The sequence below is a fragment of the Puntigrus tetrazona genome, chromosome 14 (assembly GCF_018831695.1).
Source record: "Puntigrus tetrazona isolate hp1 chromosome 14, ASM1883169v1, whole genome shotgun sequence".
Classification (NCBI taxonomy): domain Eukaryota; kingdom Metazoa; phylum Chordata; class Actinopteri; order Cypriniformes; family Cyprinidae; genus Puntigrus; species Puntigrus tetrazona.
The window spans coordinates 24,412,065-24,430,469 of NC_056712.1; the positions used below are offsets into that span (position 1 = coordinate 24,412,065).

The 18,405-nt window shown below is 40.2% G+C and overlaps 1 protein-coding gene across 4 annotated transcripts in view; it reads left to right on the plus strand.

Moving 5' to 3' along the window:
• The window catches only part of pcdh19 (protocadherin 19), a 52,205-nt gene that overhangs the window by 19,745 nt on the left and 14,055 nt on the right, over window positions 1-18,405 (plus strand). For all 4 annotated transcript variants that reach the window (XM_043257433.1, XM_043257434.1, XM_043257431.1 and 1 more), the window contains exons 3-4: window positions 8,393-8,451; window positions 10,877-11,049. In XM_043257433.1, the coding sequence (XP_043113368.1) occupies window positions 8,393-8,451; window positions 10,877-11,049 (232 nt within the window). The remainder of the gene's footprint in view (window positions 1-8,392; window positions 8,452-10,876; window positions 11,050-18,405) is intronic.

Below are 18,405 nucleotides of genomic sequence, written 5' to 3' on the forward strand. Positions count from 1 at the left end.
TAGTGAGTGCTGTCAGAAGATTAATTGCATCCAAAATGTTTTTTTGTTTACATAATGTGTGTTTACTGTGTATATTTAAAATACACAAACATACATGATATATTTTGAAAATATATTAATGTATATATTTAAATTCTTATTTTTTTATTTTATATTTAATATACAAGCAACATATTTTTCTTAAATGTATACATGCATGTGTTCGTATCTATATATACATAATAAATATACATAATACACACACATATGTTATGTAAACTGAAATTTTGGATGCGATTAATCGTTTGACAGCACTAATAAAAATACAAATACATTTAGATAAATATAAATAAGCCAAGTATTAGCAGAGCAGTTTTTTAAATGAATAAAAAGTAGTATAAATATAAAGCATTATGCAGCAATATAAAACATTCTTTTTCAGGTTTTAAAACTGCTAAATAATGAAAGTCATTCTTTACAAAAATGAACTGTATTGTCAGTGGGCTTACAAAAATATGAAACATTTTAATTATAAAAAATACTTTTTTAAAAGGTTAAAACATTTACTCAAAAGGAACACAAAAGAAGATGGATGAGGACTAAGGCTCTCAAAACGTTTAAGGAAAAACAAAGCTGTACAAACCTCATAGGTTCATTGGATGATATTTGAAAAATCCTTATGAAAGACAGTTAGAATGTTAGATACTGGAAAGCGTCTAAACCGTGTGCTAACTGCTACACCGTACCTCTGGAGCCTGAGATTCGAGGCCAAGAATGCGGTAAACATTGTTTGTTTGAATAAGTGAGGAAGGTTGGAAGGATTAGTAAAAGATGATGAAGTTCCGCCTGCACCCTACCGCACCGCTTCCTGTTTGCACATTGCATCACATTGCATCTCCACACACACCTTCTCATCTGTTAGGGATGTCAATAAAGAGATGTCAATAAGGAGACTCGCTCAATCCATCTTAGAGAGGGGGGAAGAGAGAGATGAAAAGACCGAGTGAGAAAGAGAAAGTGCACTTGAGGCAGAGACAGACAGGGAGTATATCCGGGGAGACTAAGAGTCTGTAATGAGTTGCTGCAAATTTCCATCCACAGGAGAAAAAAAAAGCCTAAAAAGATGCCTTTGTGCCTTGTCATTGTGGAGAGAGGTGCCGTGCTTTCAGCGGGGGAGGTGAATGGGCTGAAAGTATGGAGGGGGGAGGGGGGACGGTCTGTTAGACATCTCAGTACGCTGACAGATATTTGGGAGAACATACCCTGAGATACTATGTCATTATTTTGGATCAAAGTGTCAGGCGGGTATATGATTTACACTCATAACAAAAGCAGCATCCAGAATGGATGAGTCGGCACTCCCTGCTGGAGCCCAGTGCTGGATATTACACTGATGTAAAGGTGTTCACATCGCTCATCTCCACTCGCGCCCGCCGAATGAGTCTCTGTGTGTATTAGTGAGTGTGTCTGTGTGGGAGAGAGAAACAGAAAGATGCATGACTATGGTGTAAAATGGCTCAATGGTGCTCATCCTGAGCTGTGAATATAACAGGCGAAGCACTCACTCTTGATGTTCAACAGTGCGGCTAGAGTCGCATCTATCTATCTATCTATCTATGAGTAAACTTATAATTTTAAAAATGAGATAAATTAGCATGGTTAAAAATGCTAGATGTTACAAACAGTGCTGTTTAAGGATTTAAATTAAAAGCAAAAGATATATTATATATTATTGGGATTTACACAACCATAAAAAAATCTGGGGTCAGATATCAACATTTATCCTTACTCATTCAGCAGGGATACAATAAATGAATCAGAAGTGACTAAAGACTTTCTATTCATCAAAGAATTCCAAAAAATATATATATATCACGCAGCTGTTTTGCAGCAAGAAAACAAAGACCCTACCTGAATAACCTGTGCGTGTCACATCCATTTATCTGAAAGCCATCGAACCAGCACAGGTTTTTATATACTGTCGCTATCTTGCGTCAAAAACATTCTCCTATTCCATCTCAGGTGAGACCAGGTGGATAAGAGGAGCTGTTTGAATGAAAGGAGTGAATGTCTTTTAGCCCAGGCATTTGAATTAGAATAACATCCCACAGGACTGACTTCTGCTAGTTGAGGCCATTTGAGTTTCATTAGTTTCTATGGCTAAATTGTCCTTTGAAAATGAAATGCGATAGTCAAGGCCCCCCACCCACGCACTACCACAATCTCACACACACACACCTTCTATTATGACCAGTCTGCTTCCTGTAAAACATCCAAGCAGATTGTGAATCTATGAAACACGCACACACAGACACACACTGCAGGTTGAGAAGGATATCGTAATGTCGAAAGAGCTATATATAGTGGACAGAGTATCTGATCAATTCCCAAACACCACAGGCCAACAACAAACAACCAAAGTCTTCTTGTAAAAGAGAAATATCAAAGCACACACACACACAATACAGTAGATCAGAAAGGCGTGTCACAGCAGGAATGTGGCCTTACATTAGCAAACAACACAAGACTATGACCCTCTTTGCAGGAATGCAGATATGCATGATAGGAAAGGTTATTTAAATCTTTTCATCATGCTAAAAGGCAAAGAGTTTTGACATATGATGACCATATGAATTATTAACATGGTTGCTATTAATGTATGCATAATTAATCACACACAAAGTGAATGAAGCTTATAGTCCTTATTATATGTAGATTGAGTCTTTCGCAGGATAAAAGAGAAGGGTATTTTTTTCTCTCTTTTCAGTTAACGGCGCAGCTGTTGATCTGGGAAATACCAGTTCCTGCTTTGGTTGTTTATGAGAGCTTTGTGATTGTTTTCTTAAAGGAAATATATCTGCTGCAGTTCACAGGAAAAGCAGCTCTGAATGAATGAGGTAGGGAAGCGTATTGTGTTTACTCATTTGTAACACACAGTTTCGTCCCCACGGAGCACTGCTTTAGTTAGTGGAATAATGTGAAGTCGGGTATACAGATGTAACCGCAGGATGCCGACTTAAAAATGATTCCTTTACCTATTTTTTCTGCAAGTGTTTTTTGAAAAAAACAAATCGCTTTGGACGAACTAAGTTAAAAAAAAAAATACAGACAGTTTTTAAAGCTCCAAAAGCGTTTACCCTTGGAAATGGTTCCCTTTCATAATAAGATGGATTTGAAACAGGCCAAATTGAGTTGAGTGTGAATTGACAGGTGATGAAGTGGAATGATCTTGAGGATATGGCAGCTTATTTGTCACATGGGGTCCCGTAGCGATTGATTCGTTATAATTTGTGTTTGTAGGTAGCCGGCCGCTATTAAACGTCAACAAGTCCTCATATTCATCACGGCTCCTGCCGAAGAGGCAGAAATAGAAAACGTAATCTCATCCCGATGCCAGGGCGAGCCTGAGGCGCTCCTTCACCTCCCTTTATACTGTCGAGCCTCCCCGAGGGCTCACGCGGTCTGGAGGAGAAGGGGAGGGGGGGGATCTATAATCTAGCAGATGGCAGAGGATCTATGGGAAATTCTATAATCAGGGGTTGGCAACCTAACACCGGGCTGAGGAGCACCGTGTTTCTCTGAGCTGGGGAAGGAAGGATAAATCCACTCCAACCAGGAGCGGAGATGAAGCCGCGGTGGTCCGTTCCTGTCGTCATGGGTGCCTTGCGGTTTAGAGATGCCGTAGATCCACCAAAGAGATGGTGTGGTGAAAAGAGAAGGCTTTGAGGAAGCAGGAGGCAGGAAAACAATGAAAATAAAAGTAAAGGAAGACCTGCATGTCGCAGAGAGAAGAAAGGGAAAGTGCGTGATGTCTGCGAAGAGCGACTCCATGTTGAGATTGGCTTTCAGTGTGCCGGCGGGTGTAAGACTCCCCTGCTCCATTCACAGAGTCACATAATTTCTCTGCAGCCTCACTGCAGCACTACATTTGTAGACATATAGACATCTCCTAAGCCTCCGTGGAAAATGCCACCCTTGCTACAGGCTCATTTCTGCTCCTATCACTAAGCCCCGCTCAGCAAAGCCTGTCTCCATTTTTTTTTTTTTTTTTTTTTTTTTTACAAGAAAATAGCTATGCGCTACCTGCCTTTGCTTCATGATAACCTCTCCTCACTAAGCTCCTTGTGGATGGAGGTAAATAAACAACAGGACTCATTATGAGTACCGATTTCCTCCCAGCACTCTGGGGACTGTGTAAATAAGCCTTAAGATGACTGAAGATTCAGCTTCCAAATAATACTGAGCACCAAACTGCTATTAAAATGAGTAAATGGAATGGTTTTATTTTAATTGAGGTCCTTCATATTGCTTTTTTAGTTCATGTAATACATATTGCTTTTTAAAAAATAATTTGAATTTAGCCACAGCATTTGTATTCAGTTGGAGCGCAGTGAGAATACGCTTTTCCGCCTCTGACTGTGACATATTAGGGGCATTTGTACTTTAGTGGAGTTAGAAGAAAAAGGAGACTCGCTTGATCTTCAAAACACGTTTTTTTGTCCCCAACCACTCCCTAAAATGAAAAAAAGAAAATGCTTCAAGCCTTAATTTAACTAGTTTTGTGTCCTGAAATCTGATTTAATAGGCATTTTATCTACGGTTGTGAAAACAAGGGTATAGTCTGATAATTATTAATTGCTGTTATAGCGTGTAGTTTTGAATTACTGCATAATTTGTGTAAATTCAAGTACGGGCTGATGTATAATCTCAGAAGAGATAATACATAAATTGCAGCAGAGGTGTGACAAGTGTTTAGTTCAGTTTCTTTTTTTTTTTTCATTCCTTTGCCACCTGAAGAACTCCTGCTCCGTTCGCTCGGTGCATCTGGCAATGAATGCTCTCACATCCGGACTACGGAACCAATTGTCACGCTGAGAAGAAGGCAAATCAAATCTCACAGCGGCAACTAAGCGAGGAGATTGCTTTTCCTCTCCGCTGGCTGAAGTTGGAGGAGTTAGGTGAGGAGGGTTGTTGGGGTTAGAGGCTGCGGGTTAGAGAGAAAGAGAGAGAGAAAAAAATGAGGTTAGGGTCTCGTTTACCGCCCCCTTTCCATTACTTTCCTCTCCAGCCCTTCCGCCTTCGTTCTTAGAGCTCTTACGGTGTGATTTGGCCCACCAGAGCCTCAAGTATGTGGGAAGAAACACAACAATAATTAAGGGGATTGGGTGACATCGGCCGCCAAACTGGGGCCGCTCGGATCATAACAACACATTGTAGAACCTGATTAAGTAGCCATTTGTGGCAGCTCGTCTGTAGTTTAAGCAGCCCTCATCTCTGAGCCTGAAACCCGACCTCTGTGAAAGAAATATTGATAGCCCTTATGATTTGATGGCGGTCAGTGGTGTAGGCATACAGTACATTACTTTACAGGAAGATTGCCGCTAATGCATGGAAGCTCTCTGGCATAAAGACCTCTAAGGGCCAAGGGCGCCTCTTAAATGCCCTCTGGCCATCAACCTGAATTAATGAAAAACAAAAGGCAGCATTGCGCAATAAAACCGGCATCCCTTTTTGGGTGAAGCTTACTAATTATGACGATCCATTAGCGAATCATCACCGCACATCAATAGATGCTTTTGTTGTGGAATAATGGCACTTATCTATCACGTTCTTCAAAGAACGTGTTGATATCTGCTGGAATACGGTAGTGAAGCGTGTTTCGTAATCTCCAGCAGTGAGATGTCTCTGTGGAACAGCAGCCGCATTTGCATAACTGAAGCTATTACTCCAATTAGCCCACTCTGATATAAGCAGAGAGATCAAAATGTCAACAGAAGGAAATCTGCTGAGATGACTGAGCCTGCATCATCGATAGCGACTCTTCTCGTAAAAGGGTCAGCGATCCGCGCAGCATAACTGCATTTCAACAGGGCTCTCATTTGTTTTAAGTGTCGCGGCCGAGGAGAGCGAGAGCAAAGCTTCGTATGTGCAGACGCACAAGAAGGACAGCCTGGAATCTCGCTCTCCCTGCAGAGCTCCGAGTAGCGCCTCTCAGAACCAATTATGGGCCAGCCACACGGAGGCAGATCATTTAGAAATTTGTATACTGTCTTTTTTAATGAAGCTTTCCCCTTGTTACTCAGTCCATTGCTGTTCATTAGTCTTTTTGTGGACGACCATGGAGATGGAAAAGGCTCTGTAATGAGTTCTCACAGGGACTAAAGTAGAGCACAGGTGGCATAAAAAACTAAATTCTCTGCATATTATTTATATATATATATATATATATATATATATATATATATATATATATATATATATATATATATATATATATATATATATATATATATATATATATATATATATATATATACACACACACATACACACACACACACATTTTTATATATATATACACCTGCCCAGTTAGAGTACTGAAATAATTGCCCATGCCCACTACTTTGATATTAATGAAGTCAAGCTGGACAGGAACAAAGAGGCAAATAACTACCTTGTGAGCTGCAACGAGAACAAACAAGAGTATGTTCCAAATTGAGGTCTGCTAATATAATGTTAATTAAAATGGCTTTTTACAAATTATCTCCTTGATTACAATGACTTAAGGTTTAATTAGAGCCATAGCAAACACCCACGCAGGCAAGAACATACACACACCCCACACGCACACATACACACAAAAGAGAACGTTAACCTTCAGTGGGTCCAGATTTCACCAGCCCAAAAATCTCAATTAGACGCCTGGTCAGCTGTCACTTGTAATTAAAATATTATCATGCATGGCGGTAATTAGAGAGTGTGGAGGTGAGACGGTACGCAGCAGCTCATTGACTGGTGATGGAAGAAGGTCTAAAGTGGACAGTGATGAGCATTGCTGCCCTGCAGACCAAGAAAGAATTTGTGAAAACTGTGAAATCCTTTTTTTTTTAAAATTACTTTCACTTTTAAGTGTTTACAGTTGTTGACCGCACATATTGCACTGTAGGGACCTCCTAGTCACTGTTAATACACACAGATGGGGGAAATGTGCATGTGTTTGAGATCATAGATCTTTATGCAGAGTTATTCCATCTGTGATTATGATAGCTTGTATCTGTCTTCCAGCAGCTAGTTTGAATGTCCCTGGCTGGCGGCATAATCATTGGTCATGTTGCACTGTCTGCATTAACCTTCTTATCGTCTGGGTGACTGCTGTTGTCAGGGGGGCTGATGGCTAGACATACCCCTGGAAGGAAGCCATTGACTCCTTTTTATATCTAGGTTTAGAATCACATGAAGTTGAAGCTGAGAGAGGAGGCAGGTTTCTCCCCATGGAAAATACCTGCTTGTTGAATCTGAGTAGTCAGTTAGGTTACAGTTGCAATACAGTTATGTTACCATGTTTTCATTATGTTTTATTGTGTATTTAGCTTAGTATTATTTTTTTTTAATTATTTTTCTTAATTAAAATGACCCAACTGCATTTTGTTTGAGATTAACACACAATGGAAAATCGGAACACACAATGAAAAAACATTATTATTATTATTATTATTATTTTTATTGTTAAAAAAAGATACATTTTGACATTGCAGAAGAATGAGAATTCTCTAACATGTTCGGGTTAATTTGAAAGTTTGAACTGATTGATAGAAATGAATAGAACTTAACATTGGCTTAAGAACATGTCTGTCTTAATGTTCTTATTGTGTCTGGATTGTGAAATTAGTCATGCTGTTTGCACAATTTATTGGCCAAATACAAAGTGCATTAAAGTCTCTGCATAATTCATTATTTTGCCTAACTTCATAACACTAAAAAGTAATACCACCACAAATATACTATGAACACTCAATATATATCACCCAGTTCTACCATGTACTTCTAGTGATTTATTCAGAAAGTGCTGCTTTCCAGAACACTCTGAAGTCTCTTTTTCAATGTGGGTCAAAGAGTCATCGTATGCAGATCATTGAGGCCTTTTCATCTCCATTTGTGAAGTTAAAAAATTCCCTGGCATGCTCTTAATTTCCTTCCTCCATTTATTTATTTCTTTGATATGTTCATATTAGCATCCTCAAAAGTGGTGTGTGGGGAAAGCAGCACTGGAAGAGAGGAAACTTTCTTCTCTAACCCCCAACCCCTCCTCTATTCCCCTATCTGGCTTAATGACATTTTGAAGAGCGTGGTCTGACTAAAGATGGTTTTGTGGGTGGGGGGAGGCTGGAGGAGTGACGACAGGAGCAGACTCACTGCAGCAGAACAGGCCACATGTGCTTAGAAAGAGAATGGGAGAGTTTGCCTTTGAAAACCCAAGCAGCTAACTAGAGTCTTTGTGTAAAATAACATTTCTATTGAAAGGCAATTACTGGTGACATTATTTTGGTTGCTGCATAATTAAATTCATTTTTGTTCTCTCTCTCTCTTTCTTTTTCTTTCTCTCTCTCTCTTTAATTCTGTCTCTTTCCCCCAGACGGAGAATTATTCCATTGACTCCAGTTATGTAAACAGCAGAGCACACCTAATTAAAAGGTATGTCTTTATAAAGCAATCAGATTAACATATCTCACTTATTTTGAAGCATTCTTAAAGCAGTTTGATCAGACCTTTTTTTTAACTGTTAAATGTTCTATGTTGCTCATCATTTGCATGTTTAATGAGCAATACAATTTATGTACTAGGCTATATATTCTGCTGTCTCTCACTTTGGTAGGACAACATTTGTGTTTTAAATGTCTGATGTTGGATATTTCAGAATGAGATGTTGTTGCATATTAGTGTCAGTGGATGAACATATTGTTGGTACAGTTTTTTTGTTAAAAACAACTCAATCCGTTTTACAGTTTGGTCACATACAGTAGGCAAGATATTAAAACTCAACATGTTTATAAATGGCCAATGTTAAGCTTTAATAATTCAGTATCATAAGTGATTAAGCACATCCTCATCGGGTAGTTCTCCTTTCTTCCCCACCATGAATAATTTCATCAAATCCTTGCAAAAACGCGTATACATATTACATGCTAGAGAATATTAAAGCTGTAGCCCAGAGCAGAGGTTTGGGCGGTTAAGCTACATCCATGTAGATGTTAATCAGATAGCTAAATCTACAAGAATTTAAATCCCGGAATTCCAGAGGATTCTTCCTTAGTACAGACAAGGAGGGCTTTGTAAGGCCACAGAGATAACGAAAAGGTAACCTTTGTTTTGCATTGTGGAAGAAAAGAGCAAGGACAATAGATCCTTTGTACTGGCAGGACTTGGCCTGCATTCTTCGGTCTACCTAAAAGAAGGCTATTGACTGACACGGAGCATTGGCATGCAGACATCCTTAATGAAGGTCCTTGGCCGCCTGGGGCCTGGCTGCTACAGATGTGCACCAGGACCGCAATGCCTCTTTTACCTGGAGCAAAAAAACATTGCAGTTTACCTCAGTACTGCATTTTTCAAACCAATTACAGCAATTTTATCTTCAGAAAAAAAAAAGCATTGCCTATGTTTACATAAACAAAGAGTATTCAAGTGTCGGCTGTTTGGCTCTGCGACACTACAAAGAAATCCCCTCCGGAGCCTGTGGGCGAACAGACTGGGACAGGTGCAATTAGACTGATAAAATCAGAGGCTGCACTACCACCATTGCAGTGACATTGCTAGAATCCTTCTCTCTCTCTCTCTCCCCCCCTCCTATCTTTCTCCTTAGAAGAGGCTACAGAGATGCTTTTGTCTATGTATGTCAGTGTGTGCATGTGTACGCATGCGTTTCTGATCCTCGCTGTTGCTTCAGAGGCAGAATGTGTTCCACTGGGCTAACTATCAAATTAAGGGAAATCAGGCTTGTGCACTGCATCTGTCAATTGGCAGCTTTTTCGCTCCTCTCGCTCTTTTATGTTAGTGAATGAGGGTAAAGAGGGAAAGCACAATCGTTACACCTCTACTTAAAAACTTCCAGAAATGTGTGTGACCAAAATAAGATAAAACAAAGTGACCTGATTCTTTGTCAAAATGTAAAAGTTTTTATTTTCTAGGAAAATGAACTATAAATATTAATAGCTCATCTCATATGCAGTGATGTAGCAGAAGATTTTACATGATTTATTTTTATAAAGAATCCTTTTTTTACTCACATATGCAATTTTAGCCATTATTCATTCACCCTTATGTCATTCCAGAAGGTGAATTTTACAGAAATGTTTAATACATCAAAATCTGAATATCAAATATGTTAGCACTAATTGCTTATATTGTCATCATGACAAAAATTGTCGATCTCAAACAAAGCCACAAAGTCATATGGACCACTTGTTCTTTTGTTAATTTTGGACCTTTTGGACCATTTTTGTTATAGAGCAGCCAGGATAACACATTTTGTGTTACAAATACAAAATAATGTTAATAAAGAGTTTTATATCAGTGTGTAACATGAGAGTGCTTAATTTTTTTGATAAACTGTCCCTTTGATGCAGTGTTGCCAAATCTCTGGATTTCCTGCGAAATTGGGCTATTGGGAATTACAAATAATGTACAATTTATCTTCTGGAATGCAACTTTCACCAGTTGAGCCCCACCAAAAACTTGAATTTTACCTCCCGAAATGCGAAATGGGCTAGTTTTGATTAGCAATTGGGCAGGTTTAGCTGTGAAAACCTAGCAACCCTGCTTCAATGCTTCTACAACCAACAGATATTTGTTTTCTGACATAGTCCATATAAAATGATCTTTGACCACAGCAACACATAAGAGCTCTACACAGCCATAGATTAGTCACCCCTGAACCTTTACCCCACCATATCAGAATGTGAGAAAAGCCACCTCTTTTCAGCTTCACTATCTGTGTAGCTAAGATCTAAATAAAAGTAGCACTAGGTGAAGAGACTAAAAGAATGATGAAACCAAAGTTGACAGTTAAATAACACTTCTTTACTTTCTCTCTCATTTTTTCTACTTCACCTGGCTATAGCACGTCAACATTCAAGGACATGGAAGGAAACAGTCTAAAGGACAGTGGCCACGAGGAGAGCGACCAAACCGACAGCGAACATGATGTTCAGAGAGGGCACTACGCCGACACAGCTGTCAACGACGTACTGAATATGACCGTACCCCCCAACAACTCGCAGCTACCTGACCAAGGTAAGACAGAAAGGTCTCGACTAGCTGAAAGTAACCAGAAAAAAAAAAGAATCAAGCAGGCAGATTCGGCCTTGAGGCGCCTTGCTAATGCACAGGCAGCACTTCTCTTCCTGGCGTGTCTTTGATACGAGCCCGGGAACATTATTGACGGATGTGAGCCACGTCTACAGTCGACTGCTACACTTCAGATCCAGACCTAAATGGCAGCAATTAGGCTGACAAAGGTTGAAGGTGGAAATCTACATATCACGCAGTCTCCTCATGCATAATTCACGCGGATCATTTAGCAGGGAATTAATGTTGATGTTTCTTTTTTTTCCACTGCCGTTAAAGACATCCGGTACGTTGGCAGGAGTCAGTGGGAGGTCATGTTCACTCTCAGCTACTGCCACTCAACGCTACAAAGTTATAGAGCGACGAGTGGCAGCGCTACAGAGAATCAAAGCAAAGAGAAGACCAAAAGAGGGCTCCGAATGGTTTTATTGCACCGATTGTTTTGTGTTGTCATGCTCAATCAGCCTTTGATCTGTGTAATTTAGAACAATGGAACACCTCCAGCGGCCGCTAATAGTCAATAGCGAGAACTCTATTCTTGTCGGACGGAAATTAGTCAACCAATTTTCTGAATTACAATGAGAGCTTGACATTTGCTGAATAGAAAGAGAGCAGAATAAAGAGCATTTCTGAGGGAGACGAGGTCATTAAAATCGGCAGGACGGTTTCTCAGATTGGAGTTTAAAGAACATGAGGCATTGTGGCTTGCCTGCGATGTGCAAAATCAAGCCTGGCTGCGTCTGACTCATAGTACTGCTTACAGATCTCAGTGTCTTGCTTGGGGAAGAAGAGCCTAATAAGAGAGCTAAGGAAGAAAAAAGACTGAGTTAACGGCTATAAAATAATTTAGCTTGTTCCTCCTCATTGTGTTTTTTTTCTCCTCTGTAAAGCAGGAGCCTGAATTATGTAGAATTGGCAGGTGAACCAATTAAGATCTCATTTGGTCCAGATCGTGCGCTCTATGGCTAATTCCAGCAGGCTAATTAGCCAGTTTGTTCTCCAGATGAATTGCAAGACGTATGGCTACCTGGCAACCGGAGAGGAGGAAACTTTCTCCCATTTACATTTTATATGTAAATGCGTCAGATGCATCAGCAGATTTGTTTGAGCGTCGTTAGGCTTGCCATGGCGTCCGCACTTTGTCTGAGCTATGGAAAACCGCTGAGAGGAATTACAAGCCTCTGGGTTTCCATGATGGAGATCTCTCTGCATTTCTTCCAATGCCAACTTCCTGTCAACGTATAATGAACAATGATTAGCGAGTCTCATGACTACAGTTTAAGCTGTTGTAGATGTCTCTCTGTAAGAGAAATGCATATATAGGACTCATAAAATGCACTCTGACAAACCCTCCAGCTCGGCACTCACATAATTGGACACAATTAGAAAAATGTACACAGAGAATGTTACAAGTAGATGAAGCCTTTCCAGGTCAGCCATTTTATCATTAGCAAAGCTCTTATCTGCTCATGAGCAAGCAAACATTGAAAATAAAGGATAGCAGATAAGCAAAATGAGCAAGTACTTCAACGTCACTGTCATCGGTTTTAACCAAAGCCATTAGACGGTGACAAGTATCAGATACTAATGTCATTTTGAGGCTTGTCTTCTATCATATTATTCTGCAGCAGCTACAGGCCCTTTGTCCTTAATGAAATGCAGTGCAGTGGATGTACAGCTCTCATTTGAATGCTTTAAATGTTGTCCATTGTCCTTACATATCCAGATATTTAATGGAAATCATCCTCCATTATAATCTCGGTTGTTTTATGTGGTGTGACAGTCCCCGAAAAAAAAGGAAAAAAAAATTCTCCATAAGGTAACTGATTTTTAAAACTAACATTTGAAACCTTCAGTGATATATGCTTTTGTCGAAATCATCAGCCTACATTATCTCCAAGTTTACAGTGCTGTGATTCATCTTGTAGATGTTCGGTTTGGTTAGTGGCTTATAATGCTGCTAAAAAAGTAGGTGGTTGCTGTGTTGCTTTAATAAGTTGCTTGCTGACTCACTGACTGAATTGGACCAAAAGACATTACCCAGGATGGGAATTTCAATCCCAGGATGAGACTAAGAAACCTCAGGTTTACTGAAAATGTTACAGAACCTCCAATGTTTGGCGACTCTTTTACCTTATTTTGTTGTGTTTTGTTGCTACACTAGAGTCTGGTGTTAGTGTAATAAATTTAGACAATCACAGAATCACTGAAAATCAACATGAGGCAGAATTCCCAGCTAGGAAACAGACACACTCATTCACCAGGACACTGAGGCTTATAGCAGTTATAGTGGGAATACCTCTGATCTACCATTTTACTGTTCTAGTACAGTGAAGTTTAAACTGCAATTGCCAAAGGACATAAACACAGACTCTGGATATAAAGACTCTTCTTTGTTGCCCCGTTTTGCTTTTGTTTTCATGTTTTTTTTTTACCCTCGTTCTTCCTGGAAACAAACAGAGGCAGGAAGTTGAGGGATGGCAAGCTCCCTCCCGTCTTGTTCCCCAGGCTCGCGAGCAGTGTAAATGTTTATGATTCACGCAGCTCTTTGAAAAGGTAACGTTTGCACCAGGGACACAGTGTTACCTCTGATTTAAAATGGCTCCTCCCCAATTTCTCTTTCCATTGTAAGATGGAGTGTGAGAACGGAGGGGAAAAGCCCTCTTAGGACTGTAGTCTCTTAATACACAATACACAAACACTTCCTCAGGGGTGCTTCCTTCATAGCCATTTATTCTATTACCAGGATCTGTGTCTCTTTCCTGCAGTTTGTGCTACTTTTCTTTTAAGAATACGGCAATTTATAGTGGCTTCTATGGCACAAAATATTGCACTTATTGGGAGATGGCGAGTCCTTGACAGGAATTCGTGGGAGACTGTGCTAATGCTACTGAAGCAGGCCCATGGTGGTCAAGAGCCAAGACTAATGATTGCATTAGGGCAGAATTACCTGCAGTGCTCAGTGAAACGGTGATGAATGTGTTACGTTGTGGATGTCGCTGACTGAACCCTTCCCTCTGTGTTTAAACCCTGAATTATTATCAGTTTCCTTGCAAAAGACTCTTGAGGATGATGGTGCCTGATATATATATAGTGTATAAACAGGAAAAATACTTGTCCGTTTACTTTCCGCATCCCTTCCAGAGCGTTTACAGGCCCAAACAAATCTCTGAATCTCAAGGACCGACTGTTGATTTTGTTTGTTCTAGGCCAGAGGTCTGGTCGAAGGCTATTTGTAGAGTTCCCAGTCCCACCAGACAAAATGACAGTCACCATTAAGCTCTTCTTCTCCTCTCTCTTTTTTCCCACCCCCCGAGGAGATTGAGGAGCTTTGGCAGCTCAATTTGCAGCTGCTGAGTTCCAGCATGTTCCACTCAGTGTGTCCCCGACCCCGGGAGTCTTTTATTCATCAATTCCTCTGTCCCTGTGGGCTTGTATCTCCTCCCATGCCCCGGGATTTCACACTCCCTCCACCACCCAGTGCCCCATCAGCAGACTCCGGCTTCTAATTGATTTTGATGAAATTGATAAAAGAGTTTCCCTTTTTGTCTCCATCACCCCCATGGACTGCCCCACCCCACCTATTCCAAACCCCTCCCCCTCAGTCAACTTCTCGTTCTTTCCAATCCACCACTGGCAAGATCTATATACGTGCCCGTACTGCTCAACTTCACAGTCAGTTTTCCTCATATTAAAGGAATTGACAAGTATAAATAACAGTTTTTGCTCGGCAGTCTCACCCTAAACTTTTAGGTGAACATTCTTTTTTTTTTTTTTTGCGTGGGGGTCTCTGATCGCCTAATGCAAATGCTGACAGATGTCAAAATGAAGACAGGAATAGAGAAAGACAGAGAGAGGACTCAGAGTCAGGTAAGCAGGGTGCAGAGAGCAGGTGAAATGATGTCTTTGACAGTTTGGTGCGGTTTTCTCTCGACTCTGAACTGAACTGCAGCCTCAAGGGTGCATCATGACAGCTGACTTCCCCTTAAAAAAACTAATATTAACATTTGACTGAATAAGACATTAAAGGCTCAGTGAATTCCAGTCTATTATGAAACACGTACATATCTTTTTTAAAAAGCTATATGGGATTTCACTGGCTATATTGCATCACAATAATTAAACAATTTCAATGGACACAAATAATTATTAGCAATGAACAACATACTGTTTTATTAGCAATTCACTGGCAAATAATCTGGATTATTTGAAACAATAGTATTCTTTCTAATCTTACATTTAAATGTAAATACATATATAAATGTTTGAATACTGTCTGTGTATGATTACTGTGTTTTTAAAAAAAACAAGCTAGGCAGAGCACAATGGATTTGATCAGAACGGGTATTTTGGCCAGACTAGTGATTAAAAAAATAGCACAGACAGAGTGTCTGTGTGAACGCTCCCTTAAACGTGCTGTTTATTTTCCTGCATTCAAGCATTTTTCTCTCTATAAGGTGTCAAGTATTACTGCAAGGTGTTGGAGCTTAGCTCTGCAGCGGTTACCTTCACAACAGTGTGTAAAAATGAGGAAATTAATCGTGTTTTTATTCAGAGCTTTCACGCCATACTCTGGCAGGTAGGCCTTGAGGTCGTTCTCTTTGAAGGTGTGCCTTCCTCTCAAAACATAAAAACATCTCATACAATCACATAACTCTGAATAGCACTGCTCTGCCTTGAACTCCCAGTCTCCAAAACCCTTCTTCTGAATACGCGGAATGGGGTTTAATCAGCTCAAGAGGGGGCTTCTTATCTTTCTGCACTTGTTATGGGTAGCTTATTGAACATATCAGAGGGGGAAAAAGGAGCGGTTCATTATTTCTAGGGTTGGCAATGAGGCTGATGTATCTCATTGCGAACCCTCGGTTGACAGCTCATTTTCCAGACAATCCTGGCTTTGATTCACGGAAAGTGAGAAAGAGAGAGCGGGACGGTGAGGAAAAGAGGGCTCAGGATTTCATTGCGTATTCAGGACCTACGCTTGTGGCTGTGTGTTAATAATCTCCTCAGAAAACAGGCTGAATCCCAATTGTTTGTTGAACACGTATGTAACTGGGTGCAATTCTGCGCAGATAGGAATGCTGGGAGATTGGCCCCGTGCTCAACATAGAAGAGAAGATTAAGGCAAGGTAATGTGCTGTTTGATAGTCACGGTGAGAAAGAACCGTTGCTCTTCAATCTCAAGTCAATTTGGGAGACAGAAAGGAAGGAGAAATGAAAAAGCGTGCATCTAAGGGTTAATGAGAGAGAAATTGTAAAAAAAGAAAAGCATTGAGTGAGGGTTTTAGCCAGAGAGACAGATAGGTCAGCTGAAATGCGGCGCCACGCCGTCTACACTATGCCAAGTTGCGCTATACTGATTGATCTGTGTTTTTGGAAAGTTGTCTTTAACTACCCTTGATTTCTTGCCCACCCACCTTTCATCCTCATGTCCATCTGCTCCGTACCCTCCTGGCCCTTCCTGACTTGTGGCCCTCATCCAAACCCACATTACTTTCTCTCTCTCACACTCAGAAAAATCCACAGGTAACAAAGCCCAGGGGCAAAGCATCCTCTAGGGTGCAGAAGGCAAAGTGATGCTAACCACACTGCATACCCAGCTATGTTCTAACCAGAACGTAACTAATAGTGAGGTGAGACAAAGTCCATCCCAGTGGAGGGCTCTTGCACTCTCTCCATGTGTAATGGGCTCATTGTAACAACTGCTACTGGGGAAGCCCAGGTCTCAGAGTAAGCATTTATTTCATCCCGCCCCAGATTCTTGTACCAAGGTGGAGCAGAGCATTGCTCAACAATTAGTTGAGAGAGATTTCTGGGTTAGTTGACAATTGTCACATGCCTTTTTTTTTAATTTCATTTTTTATCACACTTTATATCAGGTGGCCTTAACTACTATGTACGAACCTTTAATTTAAACAATTGATAGAATGCACTTATTGTGTACATAAGTTTTTTTTAAAAAATTGCTCTTGTATTACACGTATGTACTTAATGTAATATGTAAATCATTTCTTTAACTACATTCATAATTTAATTACTGATCCGACCCTTACACTTGAACCCACCATTAAAACCTATCCATACCACCAAACCTGTCCTTAACTTTTCCCACATCCAACCTCAATAGCAACAAGTGCTTTTTTTAATACATTTATGAATAAGTACATTAAACGATAAGTAATTTTTCTTTAAATATTCAAAATTCTGCTGATGTGTGGTCAAGATAATGTTATTAATGCTATTGCTAACACAAATCTTGGCTAGAAAGATTTTGTTGAAAACCACAAACCAGTCAGTAATATATTGTATTTCATCGAGCATAAGTGCGTTTATGAATTATTAGTTTAAACTGTAGCCATTTACAGGTTGTTGCAAATTTAAAAAAAAATCAATCATTCTTTTGTTTTGGGATCAGTGAAAATATTGGCAGGGGTAGCAAAAGAAAAAAATAAAATATATATATTTTCCTGTAGGGGTCACATAAATTGCAGATCACACACAGAGAACTAGGAAATTTATCCAATCAGTGAAATCTCATCAGTGCCGATGCCGAGCCACTCTGTTTGACGGGGATTGGATTGGACTGTGTGGCGAGTACTGCCAAAAAGTGAGCTGCGATCGGTGGGCAGGCAGTTTAATAGACGGTAGGATGAGATCCCTGCTGGCATGAAGCCCACAGCACCCACAGCAAGCCCCACTCAACTCCATTAACTCCCATTAGAATAGCTTAGCTCGCTTCACTAAAACTCGACATTCCTGATCCACGCTTATGGACAAAAACTAAACTCGTGTCCACCGAAATGCACGCCCATTAAAAGAGCGAACCGCGCTCACAAAACACACCCACGCTTATACAAACACGATAATCTACTGCACACCTTGTTTACTTTAGCAGATGTCAATTGTGTACTGCATTTTGTTTCTTGGATCGCCGGTTTTCGCTCACTCAAGGAAAGATTACGAATAAACTCTGCAGCGGTAAAGGAAGGAAAAAAAATCAGCTGTCTTCTGACAAGTACATTGTACCCGGCAGTTTTCTGTCCAGAATACAAAGAGACATTTATCACTGCAGCTGGGTAGAAAAGAGAGAGGGAGGTGTGAGTGAATGGGAGAGAGAGAAAAAAAGAGGAGAAAAAGATAGAGGGAGAATACAAGGGAGAACCGGCTGCTCTGTCACTGCGGCAGTGCGAGAATTTCTCTTTTAACCCCCTTTATAATAACGCAGCATGCATCTGAGTGCAGAGAATCTCTACACCATTCCCTTTCCCTGCTATATTTCCTGTTTTGTCTTAATACATCCCA